General features: G+C 40.0%; 1 protein-coding gene across 22 annotated transcripts in view; it reads right to left on the bottom strand.

The window, feature by feature from the left end:
• CREM (cAMP responsive element modulator) overlaps positions 1-24,322 on the bottom strand; it is a 65,622-nt gene that overhangs the window by 32,990 nt on the left and 8,310 nt on the right. For 13 of the 22 annotated variants that reach the window (XM_003482828.5, XM_005668185.4, XM_005668187.4 and 10 more), the window contains exons 2-3: positions 23,506-23,605; positions 15,175-15,298 (exon numbers count right to left, since the gene is read on the bottom strand). In XM_003482828.5, coding sequence (XP_003482876.1) covers positions 15,175-15,298; positions 23,506-23,549 — 168 coding nt within the window. In that variant the 5' untranslated portion in view covers positions 23,550-23,605. Of the gene's footprint in view, positions 1-25; positions 1,372-15,174; positions 15,299-23,505; positions 23,606-24,322 lie in introns of those variants that run through there. The other 9 variants (XM_013980295.3, XM_084980504.1, XM_084980505.1 and 6 more) reach the window with 2 other exon arrangements.

The following is a 24,322-nucleotide window of genomic DNA, read 5'->3' as shown; positions in this document are numbered from 1 at the left end:
ATGACAAGCAAGCCAGGGTACTTACCATTAGGAGATGGTCACTGTCCTGGAACAGTCATTCTCTGATGTGATAGATATTAAAGAACCCATGCTCCTGACTTTCGGTTCCCATGCTTCGGTGGCTAAGAATGTTCTAATCGCAAAGTTCTAAAGCAGTTAAACTACCTCACTAAGATCTCACTGGTGGTTTAGGCCAGAGTATAAACCACCCTCTCTAATTTCCTCAGAGAAATGGGAGACTGAACTTAAATATGGTCAATTATTTTTTAATAAATGAGACTTCTGATATACGATACGGTATTACTTCAGACACAAGCTAATGCCTTGTCTCTATACTGATGAAAACTGCAGTTGCTTTTATGTCCCAATAGCCACAAAAAAAGCCAAAGAAACACCCCCAGCATCTCCCAACCAGAGAAAGCCTGTGCCTTGGAGCTGGTAGGGCCCTTGCACACTGCCCCCCACCACAGCTCCAACATTGGAGGGGCCAGAACCATCAATAGCACAGAGAGGAAAGCACAGCCATTTCCCAGCTACCTTGGGTGCTTTCAACAAAGATCCCTACCCACAAAAAACCCTCACTTCTTTGGACTCAAAACCTGCCAAGTTTCTAATTAGTAAACAACTCATTCCTAAAAGCGAGTGTAATCTTAGAAACTGCCTCATTTTACTAAGTTTCGCTATTCATTATGACTGACTCAAAACAGCCAAAGACTCTGGCCATGAAAGGAGCTACTAGTTTCTATCAAGAGAGGTGGCGGACCACAGAATCTAAAACTAACTCTGAAGAAAGCCTCTGTGGGAACACACTTTTAGGAAAGCAAGTTTCTAATCTACTTATATTAATACTTTTTTTGTTTGTATTGTTTCTTTTTTCTTACATTAATACTTTTAAAAATCATTAAAAACTGGGTTTATAATAAATAATTATATTTATTTACATCATTCTCTTGGAAGGCAAACTTGTTTAGCAACCCAAAAGTAAAAAATCTTTTATCCATGAAAGAGAACCTATGAGGAGAGTACTGAACTCAGTGCACTAGGGTGGAAAAAGCAAAATTGCTAAAATCAACACTTAAGGAACAATAGCACACTAACAATACAAAACTAATTGCTCCATTGTCCAGGTCATGAAAACCACAGGAGTACAGAACAGAAAGATCAGTATGGGCCTGAACAACAGGCGGAGGCGTTGCGCAGAAGCAGTGCCTGAGCTGGGCCTTGCAATAGCCTGGATTACAACATCTGGACAGAAAAGTGAGAAACTGGGGCAGAGATACCCAACATGTATGCAGCCCAAGTGGCAAATTCAGTCCATCTGCCCCTGTAGTATTACTGCCTACTTCAGATTTTAATGGAAATAAAAAGGTCATCCTATAATGAAGCCAGCAGATTTAACAACCGGAAGTTCAAAAACCACTGGATTTAAAGCTACAAACACTCCCTCCATGAATTATAAAAAGGCATCTACCTCTTTGTGAACCAGTTGCCAAAAGGTATTCTTTTGCCAAATGACTAATTCTCAAACTTCTTAGTCTCTCAAACTTCTTAGTCTCAAACACCTTTATGCTCTTAAAAATTATTGATGATCTCAAATAACTCCTGTTTTTGTGATTTATATATCCCGTAGGATGCTGTAAACAAACAACCTGCTCTTGGGAAGGGAGAACACTATCTGTAACTTTGTGGATTTTTGCAATATTCCTTCCAAGGCAGATTTCAAGCTACCAACAGGTGACACTGACAATAAAGCTGGAAAAAGACATGCACAACTGGCTCTCACAAGCCAGCTCAGCATACTGCTGGTGACCTATACTGAGATTTACCAGAAACTAAAACTGAGAAATTAAAACTGAGAAATTTTTAAAATACTTAGTAACTTATTTAAAAATAACAATAGGAGTTCCCATCGTGGCTCAGTGGTTAACGAATCCGACTAGGAACCATGAGGTTGCGGGTTCGATCCCTGTCCTTGCTCAGTGGGTTAAGGATCCCACGTTGCAGTGAGCTGTGGTGTAGGTCGCAGACGCGGCTTGGATCCTGCGTTGCTATGGCTCTGGTGTAGGCTGGCAGCTACAGATCCGATTAGACCCCTAGCCTGGGAACCTCCGTATGCCGCAGGAGTGGCCCAAGAAATGGCAAAAAGACAAAAAAAATAAAAAAATAAAAATAACAATAATTCCATTTCATACTAACATTAATAACATTTTATGAAGACTAATTATTTTCCAAAACAAAATAATTAGTGACAAGATTGTCAATGTTTTATGTTTTTACAAATTTTTTAATGTCTGGTTTAACTGAAAACAGCTGGATTTTCATACCTATTCATGCACTGAATCTGTAAAAATATGTTATTTTCGTTAGTACGTGAAGAAAATATGCCTTATACATGATTGAAAAAGGAGGAGTATTTCTTTTTTTTTTTTTGGCCGTGCCTGCAGCATGTGAAAGATCCCAGGTCAGAGATCAAACTCTCCCGGGAGTTCCCGTCCCCGTCGTGGCGCAGTGGTTAATGAATCCAACTAGGAACCATGCGGTTGTGGGTTTGATCCCTGGCCTCGCTCAGTGGGTTAAGGATCTGGCGTTGCCATAAGCTGTGGTGTAGGTTGCAGACGCGGCTTGGATCCTGCGTTGCTGTGGCTGTGGTGTAGGCTGGTGGCCTACACCTATTAGACCCCTAGCCTGGGAACCTCCACATGCCATCGGAAGCAGCCCTAGAAAAGGCAAAAGGACGAAAAAAAAAAGACAGATGGAACTCTCTTCCCACAGCTGTCATCAGAGCCAACTGGTGTCCAGCAGTGACAATGCTGGATCCTTAACCTGCTGAACCACGAGGGAACTCCAAGGAGGAGTATTTCAGTAGTTTTTTCAGAAAAATGTAGATAACCTTCTTCGATACTACACCGAAACTCAGCAAGTGATTGTTTCCTTAAAGATTAGTTGTCCTATGGAATCTGAAAACTTAGCAGTTCATGTTAAAATTCAAGGATCTTTTTTTTTAATTTTTAAAATTATAGTTATTTACTATATTCTGTCAATTTCTGTCATATAGCAAAGCAACCAAGTTATACATATACATATATATATATATATACACACACACACCATTCTTTTTCTCATCTTATCTTTCATTGTGTTCTATCATAAGCGATTGAATATAGTTCCCTGTGCTATACAGCAGAACCTCACTGCCTACTCCAAATGCAATAGCTTGCATCTACTAATGCCAAATTCCCAGTCCATCCCACTCCATCCCCTCCCCCCGGCAACCATAAGTCTGTTTTCCATGTCCATGAGTCTGTTTCTTAAACTATGCAACCGATAAGGGCCTAATCTCCAAAATATGCAAACAACTTACACAACAACATAAAAACCCAACAATCCAATTGAAAAATGGACAGAAGACCCAAATAGACATCTCTCCAAAGAAGACATACAGATGGCCAACAGGCACATGAAAAAAATGCTCAACATCATTAATTATTAGAGAAATGACAATCAAAACTACAATGAGGTACCACCTCACACTGGTCAGAATGGCTATCATTAATAAGCCTACAAATAACAAACGCTGGAGAGTGGGTGGAGAAAAGGGAACCCTCATTCGCATTGGTGGGCATGTCAAACGGTACAACCACTATAGAAAACAGTATGCAGGTGCCTCAGAAAACTAAATATAGAACTACCATATGATCCAGCAATCCCACTCCTGGGCATATATCTGGACAAAACTTTCATTTAAAAAGATACATGCAGGAGTTCCCATTGTGGCTCAGTGGTAATGAATCTGACTAATATCCATGAGTATGTGGGTTTGATCCCTGACCTCGCTCAGTAAGTTAAGGATCTGCATTGCAGACATGGCTTGGATCCAACATTGCTGTGGCTGTGGTGTAGGCTGGCAGCTATAGCTCCAATTAGACACCTAGCCTGGGAACCTAGTATCCATTGACAATTGAATGGATTAAGGAGATGTGGTACATATATATAATGGAATACTACTCAGCCACGAAAAGGGCAAAAGAATGCCATTTGCAGCAACATGGAAGGAACCAGAATTCCCATACTAAGTGAAGTAAGTCAGGAAGAGAAAGACAAATACCATATGGTATCGCTTATATGTGGAATCTAATATATGGCACAAATGAACTAATGATCTTTCTTATATTTTGGATGTCTCTTCAGCCAGGCATGATTTTGTAACATTACGTGGTAGTTATTTGGAAAATACTGGTTCACTGAGTTAAGATCTTCCAAATGCTGACACATTTCATGATACGCTATCAGAAAATTACATTCATTAAAACCAACTTCAATTTCATTAGAAAACTATTAATACTGGGGAAGCTATCAAGCTCAAAATGACAAATGCAGGTTTTCCAAAATTCAAAACTCCTGCTTAAAAGCAAAGCTTGAATTTTATCACTGGCAATAAACACTATTAAATTGTTGTCCTTGATATGACAACCTTACTTCATTTGCTTTTGAGAAAATGTTTTTCAAATACCCAAGTTTAAGCAGTCATAGTTTGGCTATTTGCCATTGTTTTGAGAAAAATGCTGTCCTGGCCTGGGGCGGGGGAGCAGATACACAGCTAGTCCATCTTGCCACTCAGACAATAACTCAAGTGTTTCTTCTCAAGAACACCACTGGTCTTCAGCAGGCAGCAGAAATCCTCTCAGCGAATACCCCAAATTCACAGAACAGAATATTAAAACAATATGTACTCGAGGGTTGAGATTTAATACAATTGGTAATGTTTACTGCTTCATCGGGGATATTCTCAAAGGAAACTGGCATTTTTTTGAACTGTAAGTGAGTGCAGTGAATAATATAATGACAACTAACAGTTTGGTGACATTGACTTGATTATGCTAAGGCGCCAACCGTTTTACCCCACTATTGCATTTGCACCATCAGGGCAAATGCCAATACAAAAAAAAAAAAAAAAGAAAAGAAATCTTAGCATTATTGTGTAAATAGTTTTGTCATCCCAAACTTCCAGGCATGATTGTGTAATGTGACATGGAGGTCATTTGCAAAATACCAGGTCATTGGTATCTCCCCCAGGGGTCCACCTACCACACTTTGAAAACTGCTGCTCATCTTCATGCAGCCCCTAGGCCATGCTCACAGCTCAAAAAGCAGAGTGCTGATGCAGGCTGTGATGTCAGCTCTGCCACTGCAGCACAGCCAAAACCACCAGAGACAGCAACCCGACAGGGCACTCATATGTCAGAGACTGAGCAGAACAGAACGTCAATTACACCCAAGAGGACTACAGGTATTCCTACAGACTGGACCTGATTACACCCAAGAGGACTACAGGTATTCCTACAGACTGGACCTGTGGCTTGAGACTGTAGATGATGCAACATTCACTTTCTATGGGGAAATGACCCAGTTTCACAGAACCCAGATCTTCTGAAGAACAACTCAAGAAAGATTCATGGGGTTTTGATAAGTATAAATCATGCTTTAAGTTGCTTTAATTATCTTCCACATATAATTTTCAGGATTTTAAATTATTAAACAATACTCTAAGAATGGCTTGGCATCAAGAAAACCTGCTGTAGGGAGTTCCCTTCTGGCACAGCAGAAATGGATCTGGCTAGAATCCATGGGGATGTGGGTTCAATCCCTGGCCTTGCTCCATGGATTAAGAATCCAGTGTTGCCGTGAGCTGTGGTGTAGGTCGCAGACATGGCTCAGATGTGGCGTTGCTGGGGCTGTTGTGTAGGCCAGCGGCTATAGCTCTAATTCAACCCTTAGCCTGGGAACTTCCATGTGCGGTGGGTTTAGCCCTAAAAAGCAAAAAAAAAAAAAAAGAAAAAGAAAGGAAGAAAAAGAAAGGGAGCTGAACCCACTAATACAAAACTATATTCCTAGAATAGTGGAGGTGATTTCTATGAATCTGTAACTATAGTGAAAACTCTTATGTCCAACTCTAGGCAGTGCAAAAGCTCATGAGACAACTCTTTGTTTTTTTTTTGTTTTGTTTTTGATTTTTAGGGCTGGACGATGGGAACTTCATGAGACAACTCTTTAGTTGAACTGTTAAAACAGAGGCTGAGAAGCAGCACAAGAGTCATACCCTGGAGTTACAATTCAAATGTATCTTTAAAAATCAACAACACTGAATTAAATCTAGAGAACCTGTCAGGTAGTCTCACGTTTTACCAAAATTGGTAAGCAACTAGCATTAAGCTTATCAACTACTGGTAGAGTTAACAGGATAAACTTCATCATTATTCATAGAAAAAAAAATTCACATGGCTCCCTACCTTTCACATCTTAGCATTATTGTTATTCTACGGATCACATGAGCCACAAGCAACTAGAAGGCGCCCTTGAAGTAGGATATGGGGATATGGTGCACAGATGCCCCAGAAGGAACTCAGGCAGTGATTCATGCATGGTGGCCCCAAAGCCAAAAATGGGTAAATAAAGAAGCACCTTTTTGTTTTTGTGTTAGGGTGGCAGATTCAGTTTTAGGCAGGCTAGAGTGAAAGCAACAAGAGGCAACCAGGTGGAAATATTTAGCCGACAAGAATTATGGGACTGATGCTTGGGTTAGAGCTCAGACAGGATGCTGTGAGATATAGTGACAAAGAGCAGCCTATAAAGGTAGTATATTTACTTTATTCACAACGTGCAAATAGAATCCTAAAGAAGCTCTGGAAAGAGAAGGGAATTAAGTCTCTCCTAAAGGACAGTACTGCTAGAGATACAAACTTTAGTTCACTTGAAACAGCAATTGTTCTTATAAACATCGAACAATCAGTACAAGGCTTTTCAGTTAAGTAAATTTCACAGAAACAAGTTGTACTTCTGAGTTAATGCATTCTTCTATTCACACAACAAACATTCCCGTGTGGAACAGTCTAGAGAGCAAGAACAGAGCAATGAACAGGAAAAGGCTGCTCTCCTAGATCAGAAGGAGACAGAAAACAGATGAAGAGACAAAAAGATAATTCGAAGTGGTGCTAAATTCTTGGAAGAAAAATAAAGCAGGGTAACTAATGAGCCGAGGGGAGGGCGGAAGGAAGCTACTTAAGGTGTACCTACTATGGAAAGCTTCTCAGGAGGGAACTTCTGCACAAAAAGCCGGGAGGGAGAGAGAGCCATGGGAAAATCTATACGTATCACATTCCAACAATCGAGCAGGCAACTGCTCAAAAAACAAACATAAAAAATGGATGTACTTCATATTTCATCCTTTTTTTTTTTTTTTTTTTTGGTCTTTTTGCCTTTTCTAGGGCCACTCCCACGGCATTTGGAGGTTCCTAGGCTAGGGGTTGAATCGGAGCTATAGCCACCAGCCTACACCACAGCCACAGCAACGCCGGATCCCTAACCCACTGAGCAAGGCCAAGGATTGAACCTGCAACCTCATGGTTCCTAGTCAGATTCGTTAACCACCGCGCCACAATGGAAACTCCGATACGTCATCATTTTTATACCTCTTTTTATGAGGCTCTACAAGTGAGAAAAGTGAACTCAGAGTAGACACGGTTTACCTTTTTTTCCAGATCCTCTGAAGAATAATCCTCTTCTACAGGATGCCTGAAACATAGACTATGCTGATGCCACCACATCCACTGAAAACCCCACTACAGACAGTAGTTAATCTGAAGAAATAAATTAAGATGATGCAATCGACAGCCTTACTTGGCTTTGCAGTTTAAAAACTCCTAATAAGGACACTTATAACTGGGAAAACCTCACAATGTTGTAACACAGCACTTGATTAGCACCTAGTGGACTAGCTCCAATCCGTAGCTAGGTTCCCTTATGATGGGGCTTATGATGTCATAGTGCAGCTTCAAATGTCACAGAGCTCCTGAGCCTGCATTTAAGACAGTTAATAAAGGATGAAAAAATGTGCATTCACAGTATAGCAGATGTCACTATCAACCCTGCTGCTGCCTGAGAAGTCAGATCTATATATTACCTATCTTAATTCTAAGGACTACAATGGAAACCCACTAACACTCTATGGGAGAAGTTGGAAAACTATCTTGATTTCTGTGTATCAAGACAGGATTCTCAAGAGTCTGTTTCTTCTATGAGGAAAAAAGTGTTTAAGGAATATTTCAAATATTTTAAGGCTGAAAACAGAAAATATTATCAATGTGAACACTTTAATAAAGATGCAAAATAGTTTGTTTGTTTTTTTTTTTTGCCTTTTAGGGCCACACCCTCAGCATATGGAGGTTCCCAGGCTAGGGGTTGAATTGGAGCTACAGCTGCCAGCCTATGCCACAGCCACGGAAGATTCGAGCCGCCTCTGCAACCTACACCACAGCTCACAACAATGCCAGATCCTTAACCCACTGAGTGAGGCCAGGGATGGAACCCACGACTTCATGGTTCCTAGTTGGATTCACTTCCACTGCACCACAATGGGAACTCCAACAGTTCATTTTTAAAAACTTGTATTTAATTGTGCTAAATGAAGAAAAAAAAAAAACAATGAAAAATGTAGAATTGGTATCATTTTAGTGTCTTTAGTGTTTTACTTTCCTATTGAATTTTTTTTTTAGTGTGGCTAACAAATTGCAAAAATCAATGGAGTTAAATATAAGAAAAAATGATAGCGTTAGCTACGTAAGACTGATATTTTGATATCTATTATGTTAAAATTCTTAAAAGAACTACAATGGGGTCCTCAAATCCTTTCTGTGTGTAGGGCATAAATAAGTACTATCTGAAATCTATAATCTGAATTTTAAAAGTGAGAAGTGGATGTCTGTTTTTGGTATTGTAATTATAAATAGCCGAATATTATGTCTCTTTTAAAAAATTCTCTTGACGGAGTTCCCATTATGGCTCAATGGTAACGAACTTGACCAGTATCCATAAGAACATGAGTCTGATCCCCGACCTCACTCAGTGGGTTAAGGATCCAGCGTTGCCTTGAGCTGAGATGTACGTTGCAGATTCGGCTCGGATATGGCATTGCTGTGGCTGTGGCATAGGCTGTCAGCTACAGTTCCAATTCAGCCTCTAGCCTGGAAACTTCCATATGCCGCAGGTGCATATGATAAAAAAGACAAAAAAATTTTCTCTTGAAAGTAAAGCAAATATCAGAATCAAATCATTCTGAATTACATAGCTTATGTTGATAATACTTCTAATAAGCAGTGGTGATCACTTAGATGTTCAGTGAGAACAGTTTAAAATTAGGGGTTCTTTACGCTTTGAAAATGATGTTCTAGGGAATTTCTTCCCCTGGCTCATCCTTACAGTACTTGAATTTCCCATTTACAGTACATGGAGCATCATTTTATATTCTAACCAATATACGTTTTATTTATGTTTAAAAGGACTATGAATATGAGCATGATCTTTATAGAAGTCAAAATTCTTTTAGCTCTACAGGGATTGAACCCACATTCTTATGGATACTAATCAGGTCCTTAACCGGATGAGCCACAATGGGAACACCTAGCTCTAGACTTATAAACTCAATCTTATATTTTGGTTTCAGTAAGACTGAAACTAAAACTGATCATAATTTACTAGCCAAATGCATTTCAAAGGAATAAACGCACATAGTAAAGTAAGCTGTAGTGAAATCCTAAGACAAATATGGCATTTACCCGGCAGATATCTTATAAGGGCAAGCAGTGGGAATTAAAATTAATTCTCTCAATTTCTTTCTTCTTTATTTTTATTTTTTGCTTTTTAGGGCTGAACCTGTGGCATATGGCTGTTCTCAGGCTAGCGGTCTAATCAGAGCTATAGCTGCTGGCCTATGTCAGAGCCACAGCAACGCAGGATCCCAGCTGCATGTGCGACCTACACCACAGCTCACATCAACGCCAGATCCTTAACCCACTTTGAACTCACAACCTCATGACTCCTAGTCAGATTTGTTTCCGATGCGCCATGAAGGGAACTCCTCCTTCTCACAATTTCTAATAAGGAATAGGAAATGTACATACATGCCAAAGCCAGAAGCCACAGAATGAATGCCTAAAACCACTTATTATTCAAACTACATATTAATATTTATTTCTGACCAAAATAAACTCACAGGAATGCCTATGAAGGAAACTGCAATTTGTTTACATTACTCTTATTTCTTCTACCAATCACTTGGTATAAGTCCTAACAAGTACTGACTTAGCAAGAACAACCTTAAAAATAGTAATAAGCAAAATGTGGTATACACACACAAAGGAGGAAGGAATTCCTTCTCATACAATACGGATGAACCTTTGGGACATTATACTAAGTGAAATAAGCCAGTCACAAAAAGACAAATAGTGATGATTCCACCTATATGAAGTATCTAAAAGTAGTCAAATTCACAGAAACTGAAAGTAGAATGGTGGTTACCAGGAACTGAGGAGACGAGTAAAAAGAGAGCTGCTATTTAATGGGTATAGATGAAAAAGTTCTAGAGATCTGCTTCACATCAATGTGAATATGCCTAACTTGACTGAACTGTACATTTAAAACTTGTTGTCTACTGCAGATTTTTTGTATTTTTTTACCACATGCAAAAAACAGCCTCACATTTGGTGGATATGATAACCAACTGGCTTCTTGCCAGGAATACACTGAACAAATTGATTTCACCAAAGGCAATGGGAGTGATCTCCCCATCACTTCATAAGACATAATTCTAAAGTTCTGGGTGCTCTGGTACTCCTGGCCCCAGAATTACTGCTCAATACACAGACTGGTTCGTGGTGCCAGGGATTATGTGGACCAATTACTAACACATCAAAATGGATAAAATTTAAATTCCCTATGCTTTTCACATATCCAAGGTCAAAAGCTGAGTTGGGATCTAATCATGAAACTACCTCATCTACCACTAAATAATGAAGTAACAGTATAGAGTATATAGGTACGCAGACAATAGTACTGTGTGTATAGATACAGTGTTATCATACACTAACTATATGCGGCATATATTTATGATTACTCTTTGCTAACTATGCATTTTTCCAGGTAATGCCCTCTGAAATGTCCCGGTTCAACACTGAGCACCCATGTTATTATAAGTCATAGACAAGCTAAAGCCAGACCGCCTGGGTTCTGATCCAGGCTCTTCCTTTTACCAGCTTTGTGACCTAGGACAAGTTATTCAGCCTCTGTATCTTATTTTCCTCAACTGCGAAAGAGTAAAAATAGTACATTTCTACAAAATTGTGAAAACTGAGCAATATGTATAAAGCACGAAGGTGCTTGGCACATACTGAACATTCAATAAATGCTCACCTTTGTTATTTTTATTATTGTTACATCTCATTTAAATAATTTGGTTAAGAATGTAGAACTTAACTTACATGTATTAATCCTTGGATTTGGGAAGATAAAAATATTTTTTAAAGTCTTCCTCAAAATTGAGATGGCAAAAGAAGAAGCAAGGATTTGCATAAAAGTAGAAGTCAAAATCTGAATCAGTGACAAAACATTACCAGAGCAAACTATATCCTTATTTTTTTTCAGGGTTTTTATTTTTTTTTTTTTGGACTAATTCAAAAGGTCAGAGTTTATAAAAAGAAAAGTCTAAGAACTTAGCTCCTAAAAAAAAAAAATTATAATGAAACTTGGTCTTACCATGAATCGAAAATCTAATAATAAATTTTACTTTGGATTTTCGAGCCAAAATGGCATGAAGGAAGTCTTACAATGTTTTAAAATCTCTAAGAGATATCCAAACAAAAATAAACATACCATTTTAAACACTGCTTATAAAACAACTACATCTTAGCTTTTCTTCTCGATACCCTCTAAAGGCCTAAACAATAGCCCCTCCTTTGTATTCTCTCCCCCAAGTCTACTCTTTTTTTTTTTTTGCTTTTTAGGGCCACACTCGCAGCATATGGAGGTTCCCAGGCTCGGGGTCTAATTGGAGCTACAGTTGCTGGCCTATGCCACAGCCACAGCAACAAGGGATCTGAGCCGTGTCTGCGACCTACACCACAGCTCACAGCAACGACGGATCCTTAATCCACTGAGCAAGGCCAGGGATCAAACCCTCAACTTCATGGTTCCTCGTGGGATTCATTTTCCAGTGGGTTAAGGATCCAGTGTTGCTGTGAGCTGCGGTATAGGTTGCTGAGATCAGGCGTGGCTATGGCTGTGGCACAGGTCATCAGCTACAGATCAAATTAGACCCCTAGCCTGGGAACTCCCACATGGCGCGGGTAAGGCCCTAAGAAGACAGAAAATAAGAAGAATTGTGTCCCAGTTCTGCATGTTATGATTCACCGAGGATTTATATCCACATATCCATAGAAGATAACTCTTAGTTAACCAAAAGAATCAATGTATCATCATACAGATTTCTTCTTAATCTCTTAACATTCCTAGTAGAGGAAAGATGAAAATCATAATTTATTTTTTGATCAAATATTTAAAATACATAGAAAAGAGAATAACACACCAAATCCATGAACTTGCCATCCAAATTTAATGACTATCAACATTTCACACATTTGAGATTTTTAAAGAAGTAAATACTATAAATGTATTTTAAAATTTTTATTTTATTTTATTTTATTTTGCTTTTTAGGGCTGCACCCGTGGCATATGGAGGTTCCCAGGCTAGGGGTCTAAATGGAGCTACAGCTGCCAGCCTATGCCACAGCCACAGCAATGCCGGATTCTTAACCCACCGAACAAGGCCAGGGATCGAACCCAGAGCCTCATGGTTCCTAGTCAGATTCGTTAACCACTGCGCCACAATGGCAACTCCAGGGACCCCTAAACATTATAAATGTAAACCACAGCCATTTTCTTGATCTATGATTCAAGCTTCTCACAAATCTCGATCTCCTTTTATTTTACTTAACACTCCCACTTTCCCAGGCACCGGTTTTCACTCCTTTGTCTCACAGACCCAACTTCTCTATTATTTCACAGAAAAACTTCTTGAAGAATCTATATTTCAAAATTCTACTTCCTCTCCCTCTTGTTTATTCTTGTTTATTCTCTAAGCATGGCTTCTGTTAGCTAGTTTCCTATTTAATTCCAAAACCTCATAAATGCAAGATTATTTCTCACACTTCATATTACTTGTTCTCTTTAGCAACTACTGACCAAGGCTCAAAGAGCTGAGTGTTACCCAGGCTGAAGGTCCTTAGAATTGCAAACTATCATCGTTAGACAATGAAGATAAACTGTCTTGACTATGCGGGCCCAAAAGGCTGGAGAAAAAGGCTGTGTGGAGAGGGTGAGCCAGTCCCTAAAAAGAGAGAAGTGGGGGCAGAAGGAAGATTTGCTTTCTACTCCCATTTCAGCAAAAGGGCAGAACTACAGACCAGGAATCACAGTTATAAAAAATCTAGGAGACTTCAAATTCACCAAATAATATATGTGCATTTGTATTCTGTTTTCACAAACAAAAAGCCTAAAGGATAAATACCAAAATGCTAACAATTAAATTTCTAGATGTTAAGACTATAGGTAGCTTTAATTTTCTTCTTTATAATAAATAACATTTTGTCTATTTTCTACAATGAACATGCATTTTTTTTAATAAGAAAAAAAGCTGCTTAAAAAAAAAAAAATAGCATGGAGTTCCCATCATGGCTCACTGGTTAACAAACCCAACTAGTAACCATGAGGTTTCAGGTTCGATCCCTGGCCTCGCTCAATGGGTTAAGGATTCCAGCATTGCCGTGAGCTGTGGTGTAGGTCGCAGACGAGGCTCAGATCCCCTATTGCTGTGGCTCTGGCGTAGGCCGGCAGCTACAGCTCCGATTAGACCCCTTGCCTGGGAACCTCCATATGCCGTGAGTGTGGCCCTCAAAAAGACAAAAAAAAAAAAAAAAAAAAAAAAAAAAGCAAAGGTCTGTATGCCTTTTTTCCAGAGTAACAAAGAAGGGTGTTGCCAGAGTGATGCAGCTCCACTGAGCCCTTGTGAGGAGAAAACCCACAGGGAGCAGGTGGGTGCTGGGAGCTTGTGGGAGGAAAGAAATGCAGGCTGGGTACACGAGCTGTCTTGGCAAAGAAGAGGCCTCCTAGGAACCAGTCTGGCCAGAGACAACCCAGGAGGCACCCGGCATCGCCCTGGCCTTCCAGGCAGCCATCCGGTCCTTTCTATTCTCCCTTTGAGATACTGGTAAAGTCTCTCTACGGCTAGCATCCCATACCACCACACCACCCGGACTCCCCGCTACTAGCCCGCTGACTTCCAACCGAACCCCCAAGAGCCGCTGGTGTCCTAAACACAGAAGACACTGGATAATGTCTCAAGAACATTTAGAACACAGGAGAGTCCACTCTCTCAAATGTGTACCATCCTCTGCTTACCCGGATCAGCTCAACTTCCCAGCCCAGCCACACAGCTCCACTTGGCCTCAACATCTCTAGTCCTGACCCCCTATGCTGCCTTTGTGCCTCTACATACCCTTCCCTGGCCTGGGACAGGGTCCCCACTCCTTACCCACCCGGCGACCTCCTACTCACCCTCTGAGTCCAGCTCGAAGGTAAAATCCTTTACAAAGCACTCCTGGTCAACCAGCTGTCCCCCTCTGCATGCCTCAGTCATCTCGACGTAACATCGTGCAGCACTTCTCAGACAGCAACAAGTCACACTCAAACACCTCTACCTCCCTAAACTGTGAGACATACAGCGCCAGGAAATACTTCTAGAATAGTGCATCTAGAATAGTGCCTAGATACAGGGGGCCTCAGTAGGTATTTGATGAACTAAATAAGTGAGCTCGTTGTTAGTACCTATTTTTGGAAATAGCTCAGAAATAAAGTGGAGGAGCTAAAAAACAACACCAGCTCGTACTGGTGCCCTCCCAACGAAATCAATTCAAAGTTTAAGACCTACCTAAAAAGAAAGTAACGATTAAACCAAATACATACTGCGCAAATTGGCAAGATTTCTGCCATATTTATAGCTAAGAATAAAAAATTACATCAGCTTGGAAATACCAACCTTCTAAAATAATAATTTGAGGATTACATACTATGGGAGGGGGTTGTTTTTCCTTTACGTAGCGTCTGTTACAATGCAAAAGTAAATCAAACACGTATCTTCTCTTTAAAGTCAAATCAGTAAGAATGGCTGAAAACCAGGGAACAGGGTAAACTTAAGATCAACTGCAAGAAAACAGAATCTGCACATAATTCTCATTTCCATATGGGGGGTAACTTTCAGTGGTGCCTGCCTGTGGCCTATAGTGAGTTTACCTGAGCTAAAGTGGGGACTGAATTTTGACCAGTCTGCATCTGCATATGAGCAGATTCGCTCTCTGCCACAGAATCTGGTATACTTCCATCCTGCTGAGAGTCAATTGTTTCCATGGTCATTTGTCTGAAAAGACAATAAAAAGGAAGAAGTATTAAGGCCCTATCTGAAATATTTCTGTTTACACCTGGATTTTTTTTTTTTTTTTTTTTTTTTTTTTTGTCTTTTTAGGGCCTCACCTGCAGCATATGGAGGTTCCCAGGCTAGGAGCAGAATTGGAGCTACAGCTGCCAGCCTACGCCATAGCCACAACAACACGGGATCCAAGCCATGTCTGCAAACTACACCATAGTTCGTAGCAACACCGGATTCTTAAACCACTGAGCAAAGCCAGAGATCAAATCCGCATCCTCATAGATACTAGTTGGGTTTGTTGACCACTGAGCCATGACAGGAACTCCTCACTTGGCTTTCAGATATTCATTTCTATCATCCAGTTTTTTCAAGAAATAGATTCAAAGGCAGAGTTCTAACTCTCCAAACTTGAAGGCATCATCCCTGCTTGCTGGATATGAACACTACCAAAGGAGTACTGCAAAATGTTCCATGGGAATTAGTTTATTATAAAGTGAGGTTTTATATCTTACACGAACTTTAAACATTACATGACTCTCATGGCCTAATAAACTAGCTTTATAATACGACACAGCATGAAACAGTTTCCACATTGTCTAAGTTAAATGTGTTATAAGGATGTGTCTGGCTCAGCATTAAGTAGTTTCTGATTTAACAAAAAAAGTTTCTCAAACTGAATCACTCAGAGTTCCCCACTTGTCCTCCCACTATCCCACTACTTAAAAGAGAAGCTAATTCTTCCAGGAAAAACTTTCGAAATAATTTTTTTGGCCTATAATTTCAATTTAAGTTAATGATTTCTACACAAATTCTCTCTAGATAGAAGGTAGGAGTTCCCATGTATCTCAGCAGGTCAAGAACCCGACGGTGTCTCTGTTAGGATGTGGGTTCGATCCCTGGCCTCATTCAGTGGGTTAAGAATCCGGTGTTGCCATAAGCCTTGCAATAGGTTGCATGTGCAGCCTGGATCCAGTGTTACCATGGCTGTGGCAGAGGCTGCAGCTGAGGTTCCATTTCGACCCCTAGCCCGAGAACTTCCAGGTACTGTAGGTGTGACCATAAAAAGAAAAAAAAAAAAAAAAAAAAAGGTAATCCATATTATAATAAATGTTACCCTACTACTAAAAAATGCAAAATGCAAACAAAATAAACACACACAATCAAATTTTAAAAACTTGTAGGAACTACTCTCTACTGCACATCCTTTTTTTTCCCTTCGTTTTTGCCCACCCAGCAGCATATGGGATTCTCAAGCTAGGGATCAGATCCAAGCCACAGTTGAGATCTATGCCCCAACTGTGGCAATGCCAAATCCTTAACCCACTATGCCAGGCTGGGGATCGAACCTGTGTCCCAACACTCCAGACACATTGCTGATCCACTGCACCACAGCAGGAACTCCTACATATCTTTTCAACTGTCAATAATATAACTTTTTTTTCACCTTAGTCGTCTAAATATATATCCAAAAAGTATGCAGGCAATTTAGAACTTTGAATTAAAATGTCCAGATTTTTTTTCCCAGATTTAATTAGTAACCAGATCCTACAGATCCTTCATCTATTTACTACCTTATTTTGAATTTAGAAAGATTACCTGAATCCAAATCTTCTATTCTCAAAGCTGTCTGCTAATCTCCACCAAGAACTACTTTTGACTAATCATACATTTTAACATTATAACTAACCATGACAATTTAAAGGAATTATAAAAACCTACAGTCTACTAAGAAAAAAATTTCTTTCTGGAGTTCCCTCATGACTCAGTGGGTTAAGGATTCACTGCTGTGGCGTGGGTTTGATTCCTGTCTCAGAACTTTTACACGCCACAGGAACAGCCAAAAAACAGAATAATGTCTTTCCTTCAATATTCCCTAATTATCTTATTTCTTATTTCTCTGCATGGACTCTCCAAATTCTAGGTAAGTAGAGGTCAATCCCCTGCAAAAACTGCCAATTCTGGGGGCGTCTACTTTTGCTTGTGAGCAGTTGCCAAAGCGAATACCAAGAACATTTAGTTCAGGATGAGGAAAGGTATTATCTGGGGAAAGAGGGAAAGGGAGGGAACACTTAGTCAAGTTTGAAATATCTGGGACTAAAAGGGTTTCTGGAGTTCCCACTGTGGCACAACGGGATCAGCAGCATCTTGGGAGCCCTGGGACACAGGTTCAATCCCCAGGCTGGCACAGCAGGTTGGGGATCCAGCATTGCCACAACTGTGGTTTGGGCTACAGTTGCAGCTCAGATCTGATCCCTGGCCTGGGAACTCCATATGCTGTAGAGCAGTCAAAAAAGGGGGGAGGGGTGTTCCTTTGCTGCCAAACTTTCTCAGAAGCTTGAATGTTCTAGAACGACTTGAGAAGGGTGGAGGGTACAGATCCGATAGGCAGCACTTTCCAAAAGTGTCTGACCACCAAAAGCCCTTGTTCCACAAAGCAAGCCCTCCTAACAGTAGTGTTTTGGAAACAACTTGAGCCATGTTGTCTTATGCTATTTCTTAACACCTTTTTTAAAAGCTCTCTTAAGGCTCTGCCAAGAGTTTGAGTCTCAACTCAAACCCTACATGCTGAAGACCTTCCCCATTTCAGGAACATTCCTCTAGCACTATCTACATGATAGGCCCTGATGGTACAAAAATAGGTAAGCCATAATCCTTGCCCTGAAGAATTGGTTTTTCAAAGTATACTTGTTGGACAAACTCTATCAGAATTAACAAACATATTTGTAAAAAAGAAAAAAAAAAAAAAAAAAAGCAGAATGCAGGCTCAACCCCAATCTACCAATTCAAATTTTCTGGGGGAGCTTTTTTTTTAGGGCCACACCTGCGGCATATGGAAGTTTCCAGGCTAGGGGTCAACTCAGAGCTGGAGCTGAGGGCTATGCCGCAGCTACAACACCTGATTCAACCCACAACGAGGCCAAGGATTGAACCCACATCCTTGTGGATACTAGTCGGGTTCTTAACCTGCTGAGCTACAATGGGAACTCCAAGCTAATTTTTCTATATCCAAGAGATTCTGATAAATATTAAAATTTGAGAAAAACTTCACTTGTTGGTAAATTCTATCAGGTAGACCAGTAATGAACACTTCTTAGACTGTGTGAAGGATGCTACGTATGACATGCTTTGGGAAACCCAGGAAGGCGTGTTGCAGTGGGCCTGAGGTGGGGCCATGTGAGGTGAAAGATGAGAAGGATTTCCCAAAGGAAAGGAGGACGATGAGAGGAAGGAACACACAGAGGATGTTTGGAAAACAGAATAGCTGACATAGCAGAGAATCTGGGGGGCTTGGGGAGCCCTCAGGGGAGCCTACCTAAATCGAGGGGGTAGGAGGCACAAGAGACAGATAGAAGTACAGCCAGAAATGGCTGAATGGAACCAGATTAAGAACTGCTTTTAATACTCCAGAGAGAAGAAAATGTCCACCTCACTCAGACACCTCCTTACTCTAGGTCCTCCGGCATCTATATTGTATAAGGTTTCAACTATTTGATATACATTGAATTCAGTCAAAAACTAGACAACAAGCAAGAGTTACCTATTAACAGGCAAAACAAATGGCCCAAAGTTGATACAATGCAACTTGGAAAACAAAGAGAACTGGGGACTTCCCAGCGTGGGTCAGCGGTTAAGGAATCCGACTAGGAACCATGAGGTTGCAGGTCCCATCCCTGACCTTGCTCAGTGGTTATGGACCCGGCGTTGCTGTGGCTGTGGTGTAGGCCCGCGGCTACAGCTCTGATTTGACCCCTAGCCTGGGAACCTCCATATGCCTTGGGAGCAGCCCAAGAAATGGCAAAAAGACAAAAAAAAAAAAAAAAGGAAAAAAAGGAAAAAACAAAGAGAACCTCTCTTGCTCAGTTCTCTAAACCCCTTCAATTTTAAATGCAATTCTCATTTATCTGGTTTCTAAACATACAACATATAAAAAGTGACTTGGCAATGGAGTGAAGGGAGGAAACATATAGAGAATACAATAAACGGATCAAGAATTCCAAGTATGACTGTTGGTGGGAATGTAAACTGGTGCAGCCACTGTGGAAAGCAGTATGGAGGTTTATCAAAAAAACTAAAAACAGAACTACCCTAAGACTCAGCAACCCCAAAAAACCAAAAACCTCTTCAAGCTGTTGTACAGCAGAAATTATCATAACATTGTAAATCAGTAAAACTTTTCAAAAATGAAAAAAGCAAACAAAAAAAAACTCTTCAGGAGCTTCCTAGTGACTGTAGAATGGAATCCAAATTTCTTACAATAATCATAACTACAACTATCATGTTAAATGCTTACCATGTGGTAAATGCCTAATAATTTTAATCCTTAACAACTTTATAAAGGCAATATAGCTTGTTCTTTTAGAGATGAGGAAAAGAAAACATAAAGAGGTTAAGAATCTAATTTAGGAGTTCCTGTTGGGGTGCAGCAGAAACTAATCTGTCTAGGAACCATGAGGTTGCTGGTTCGATCCCTGGCCTTGCTCAGTGGGTTAAGGATCTGGCGTTACTGTGAGCTGTGGTACAGATCACAGATGCAGCTTGGATCTGGTGTTGCTGTGGCTGTGGCGTAGGCTGACAGCCGTAGCTCCAATTGGACCCCTAGCCTGGGAACCTCCATATGCCACGAGTGCAGCCCCAAAAAGTGCGCGCGCGCGCGCGCACACACACACACACACACACACACACACACAAGAATCTGATTTAACCACAAAGGTACTGAGTTGCAAAGCCAGGTTTTGAACTAAGATCTTTTCCCAGAGTCCATATTCTCAATTACCAAATCAAACTGCCATTCAATCTCTTTCACAATGTCACCCATTTATCTTTACAGCCTCATCTCCTGTCACTCCATTCCTTCTGTATTCTAGCCTTCTTAGGAGCCACTTTTTGGTCAAATACACACCTCATTCCCCCAGTTTCAATCTGCTGTACTGCTCTTCCCTTTTCTTGGAATGCCCTTCACCTCTTCTTTGTCCAAGAGACAAACTCCTATTAGTTCTTGAAGGCCTGGCTCAAGGACACCATCTTTCAAAAGCCTATTCTTGCAGCTTTAGACAGAATTAGTTATCAGTTCTGAGCTTCCAAAGCACTGTGTGCAATCCCTCCATTTCAGCTTTTGTCTTCACCACACCTGTCCACAAAGTACTAGCACAGTGCGACAACAGAGATGACATCTTTGATTTCAATGTATTCCCAGTGTCTATTATAAAATCTACCATAACTAAATAAGCCAATTGATCAACTATTCTGGAAGACTATTCAACTGGTAGATGTTACTAAAATGATAAAAAATAAGGTTCAGAGAGAGTAAGTGACTTTCTATAGGGCGCTCAACGGATGGCACGATAGAGGGTGAACAAGAGGTCTTGTGACTGTGACTCCAGAGTTTCTTCCACGGCCAGGGTCCTGAGCAGAAGTCCCCTCTAGACGGATCTTATAAACTGGTGTGCTTTTGAGCATACTGCCACTGTTGTCACAATATTCATTCAGATATGCTTTGTCTTTCACACCAGGATGTAGGGACTCTAATTTTATCCTATCTCATTCTCCTAGAGTGCGGAGTATAGGTCATTCAATGAAGGTTTGATACTAAATCAACTTATTGAAAGCTATAAAGTATCTACAGAAGCATAAGATCAGCACTATCGATTTGAGAAATACACTATCATTTTCACACAAGTTTGTTCTGCTGATCTGTAAACCAACTGCTCTCCAGTACAACCTCTAAAACCCACTAAAAACCAACCCCAGGGCAGGTCTCGGGGCAGGAGATTCAACTAACATTTAAGTGTTCTTTATGGGTCAGAACTATATTGAGCATTTTCAAACACCATCTCAGCAGGCAATCCAAGGATCCAGACCTCAGCCAGAAATGAGGTACATTACACTAACTCTGTACATCAGCCTCAGCAAGTCCAGACAATTTATTTCTAAAGTACAGGAGAGGAGTTCCTGCTGTGGTGCAGCAGAAACAAATCCAACTAGTATTCATGAGGACTTGAGTTCAATCCCTGGCCTCACTCAGTGGGTTAAGGATATGGCATTGCCATGAGCTATGGTGTGGGTCGCAGACACAGCTTGGATTCAGTGTTGTGGCTGTGGTGCAGGCTAGCAGCTATAGCTCCCAAATGACCCCTAGCCTGGGGACCTCCCTATGCTGTGGGTGTGGCCCTAAAAAGTGAAAAATTTTAAAAATTAAAAAAAAAAAAATGTAAGAGAAAGATCCATTTTAATCCTGCTTTGTTCTCCACATACTTTATAGCAAAAACTGAAGAGGTGTACCACACAATATTTACCCCAAATCTCACTTTCTGTAACAAATTTTAAACATTGTTATACTGGAATAATCTATAAATTATGTAATATTTTAATCTTAAACAATAATCCAAATTAGAGAGAAAAAGCAATTAGGAAATATAAGTTACAGAATATTTAAAAATAAAAACACATATGATAAAATGAAAAACTAAAATTAAAAAGTCCATTAAGCACTAAAAACTAACAGTAAGGAAAATGTTGGCAAGTATTTCTTTTTTTTTTAATTTATTTATTTATTTATTTATTTATTTATTTTTGTCTTTTGTTGTTGTTATTTCTTGGGCCGCTCCCGTGGCATATGGAGGTTCCCAGGCTAGGGGTTGAATCGGAGCTGTAGCCACCGGCCTACGCCAAAGCCACAGCAACGCGGGATCCAAGCCGCGTCTGCGACCTACACCACAGCTCACGGCAACGCCGGGTCATTAACCCACTGAGCAAGGGCAGGGACCGAACCTGCAACCTCATGGTTCCTAGTCGGATTCGTTAACCACTGTGCCACGACGGGAACTCCTCGGCAAGTATTTCGTTCCACAAGTCTAAAGAACAAGCGAAGATTTGCTAAAATGGGTGTATTTAAACTCATAAATGACTAATGGCAGCAGCAATATTTTCTTATGAAAGGTAAACATTTCTTCTGAAGTCTTTATTTTATTAAGCAAATCATTTTCTTTGATAGAAAAGTAAAAATTATCTCAATATGTTCAGAATATATTGGAATTCAGTTTAATAAATGTTAATACTATGGTTTTAAAAGAACAAGATCCATCCATTTGCACAATTTTCAAAGACTTCCAGGGTGCGCTACTTTAGGGAGGGGTAGAATTGCATTTGTTTGCTGACTTTGTTATTTTCTAGGTCTTTAGTGTAACAAATATGTCATACTTCGATACCTACCTCCTCAAGTACAACAGTACAGTGTGTTTGTATATAACACACCTTCAAGAAATGAATGCAAAAGAAAACATGTGTAAAAATTATATTTACAACTATAGAACTATTGAGGTAATTAATGGCCTAAGTTATTTAGGCCTACTTACGTATCAAGAACACACAAGATACTTAAGTAGAAGGAAAAATAAGAAGAAAAAGGAAAAACATTTTAAAGAAATGCTATTATACAGATACACAGGGAAGTGTTCTTAAAAGCCAGGAACAAAGAAGAGAAAAGGAATACAGGCCAAAAATATCCCAATGGAAAATGAGACAAAGGCAGTTTCCTAATGATAACTAAAGTGTATAATTAATAACTTCTAAAGTCTTGGTTGGATTCAATTTGCAAAGACAAGTTACACTGCAGGGTAACTATATTCGCCCTTGTAAAATTTGTTCACCTCTTTTAAAAACAGAATCCAGCTGCAAAAGGAAAAATTATTAGAGTTGTTTCTATTATCTATTTTTAAACTGTTTTACAAAAACTGTCATGGAAAATTTAGTTTCTCTTTGACACTAGACCCAACTAGAACCAGGATGTCTCTGAAAGAAACAAAAAGAAACCCTGAAAAATAATATTTGGATTTCTGTAAGACATTGGTGGAGACTTCTCACTTATAACTTTAGGCATAAGTATAGATGAAAGAAGGAAAATGAAAACTGTCCACATCCTTACACATGGTCTCCTTTCTAACTGAAAAGGCCAGCACTTAGAGTGAGCTGAACACGAATGTCCACTCACCTCTATGCTAGAAGACAAACTCCCTAACAAAATGACCGAGCAGTTGGGCACATATTATTATATTTTGCTTATTATTATAGAACACATATGCATAAACATACACATACATATATACTATAGAAAGACATTCACCATCAATTTATCAATCATTTCAAGTTTAAGTTCTCCAAGTAGAACTTCCAAAAGAACAGAAAAACATATATCCACCTACCTTAGATTTGTCTTAATATATTTTTTCCTGCCACATTTGTTCATTATTAAGACATCTGTAATCAATGCTTTGCTCCTTCCCGTTTTCTTCTTTATTTATCCTGTAGTAAAATTATAATGTTGAATTGGAAGACCATAATAGACTTTATTAAAAAAATTAAAATCTCTCAAAACTACATCAGAATGCCCCAATTTCCAGAAAACTAAAAAACAAACAAAAAAAGCCCCACCAGCATAGAAAGCTGAAAACAACTTTGCTTTTTTTTTTTTTTGGTCTTTTTGCTGTTTCTTTGGGCCGCTCCCGCGGCATATGGAGGTTCCCAGGCTAGGGGTTGAATCGGAGCTGTAGCCACTGGCCTACGCCAGAGCCACAGCAACGCAGGATCTGAGCCGCGTCTGCAACCTACACCACAGCTCACGGCAACGCCGGATCCTTAACCCACTGAGCAAGGCCAGGGATCAAACCTGCAACCTCATGGTTCCTAGTCAGATTCGTTAACCACTGCGCCACGATGGGAACTCCACAACTTCACATTTTTTAAAAAATGTATTTCTATTCAATTTACTTATCTTCTTAGGGAAAAAATTAAATCAAGCTATTTATCAAATACACCAGCAGCATGTAGTTTCCAGACTAGGGATCGAACCCCAGCTACAGCAAGTAACCCAAGCCACAGCAGTGACAATGCTGAGTCCTTAACTGCTAGGCCACCAGGGAACTCCTCAGATTATTTTTATTGAAGAGAAAGTAGTGCTCCCTACATCATTTAATACCTACTACAAATTGCTCACAGGTATCAGCTCTATTTTAAAATGAC

Source organism: Sus scrofa, chromosome 10 (assembly GCF_054392235.1).
Source record: "Sus scrofa isolate SSC_HxYL_T2T_F1_AM1 chromosome 10, Sscrofa_HxYL_maternal_Yorkshire_Landrace_v2.0, whole genome shotgun sequence".
NCBI lineage: Eukaryota > Metazoa > Chordata > Mammalia > Artiodactyla > Suidae > Sus > Sus scrofa.
Note: the sequence above shows the minus strand (reverse complement) of the source record. Positions and strands in the feature narration are given on the sequence as shown.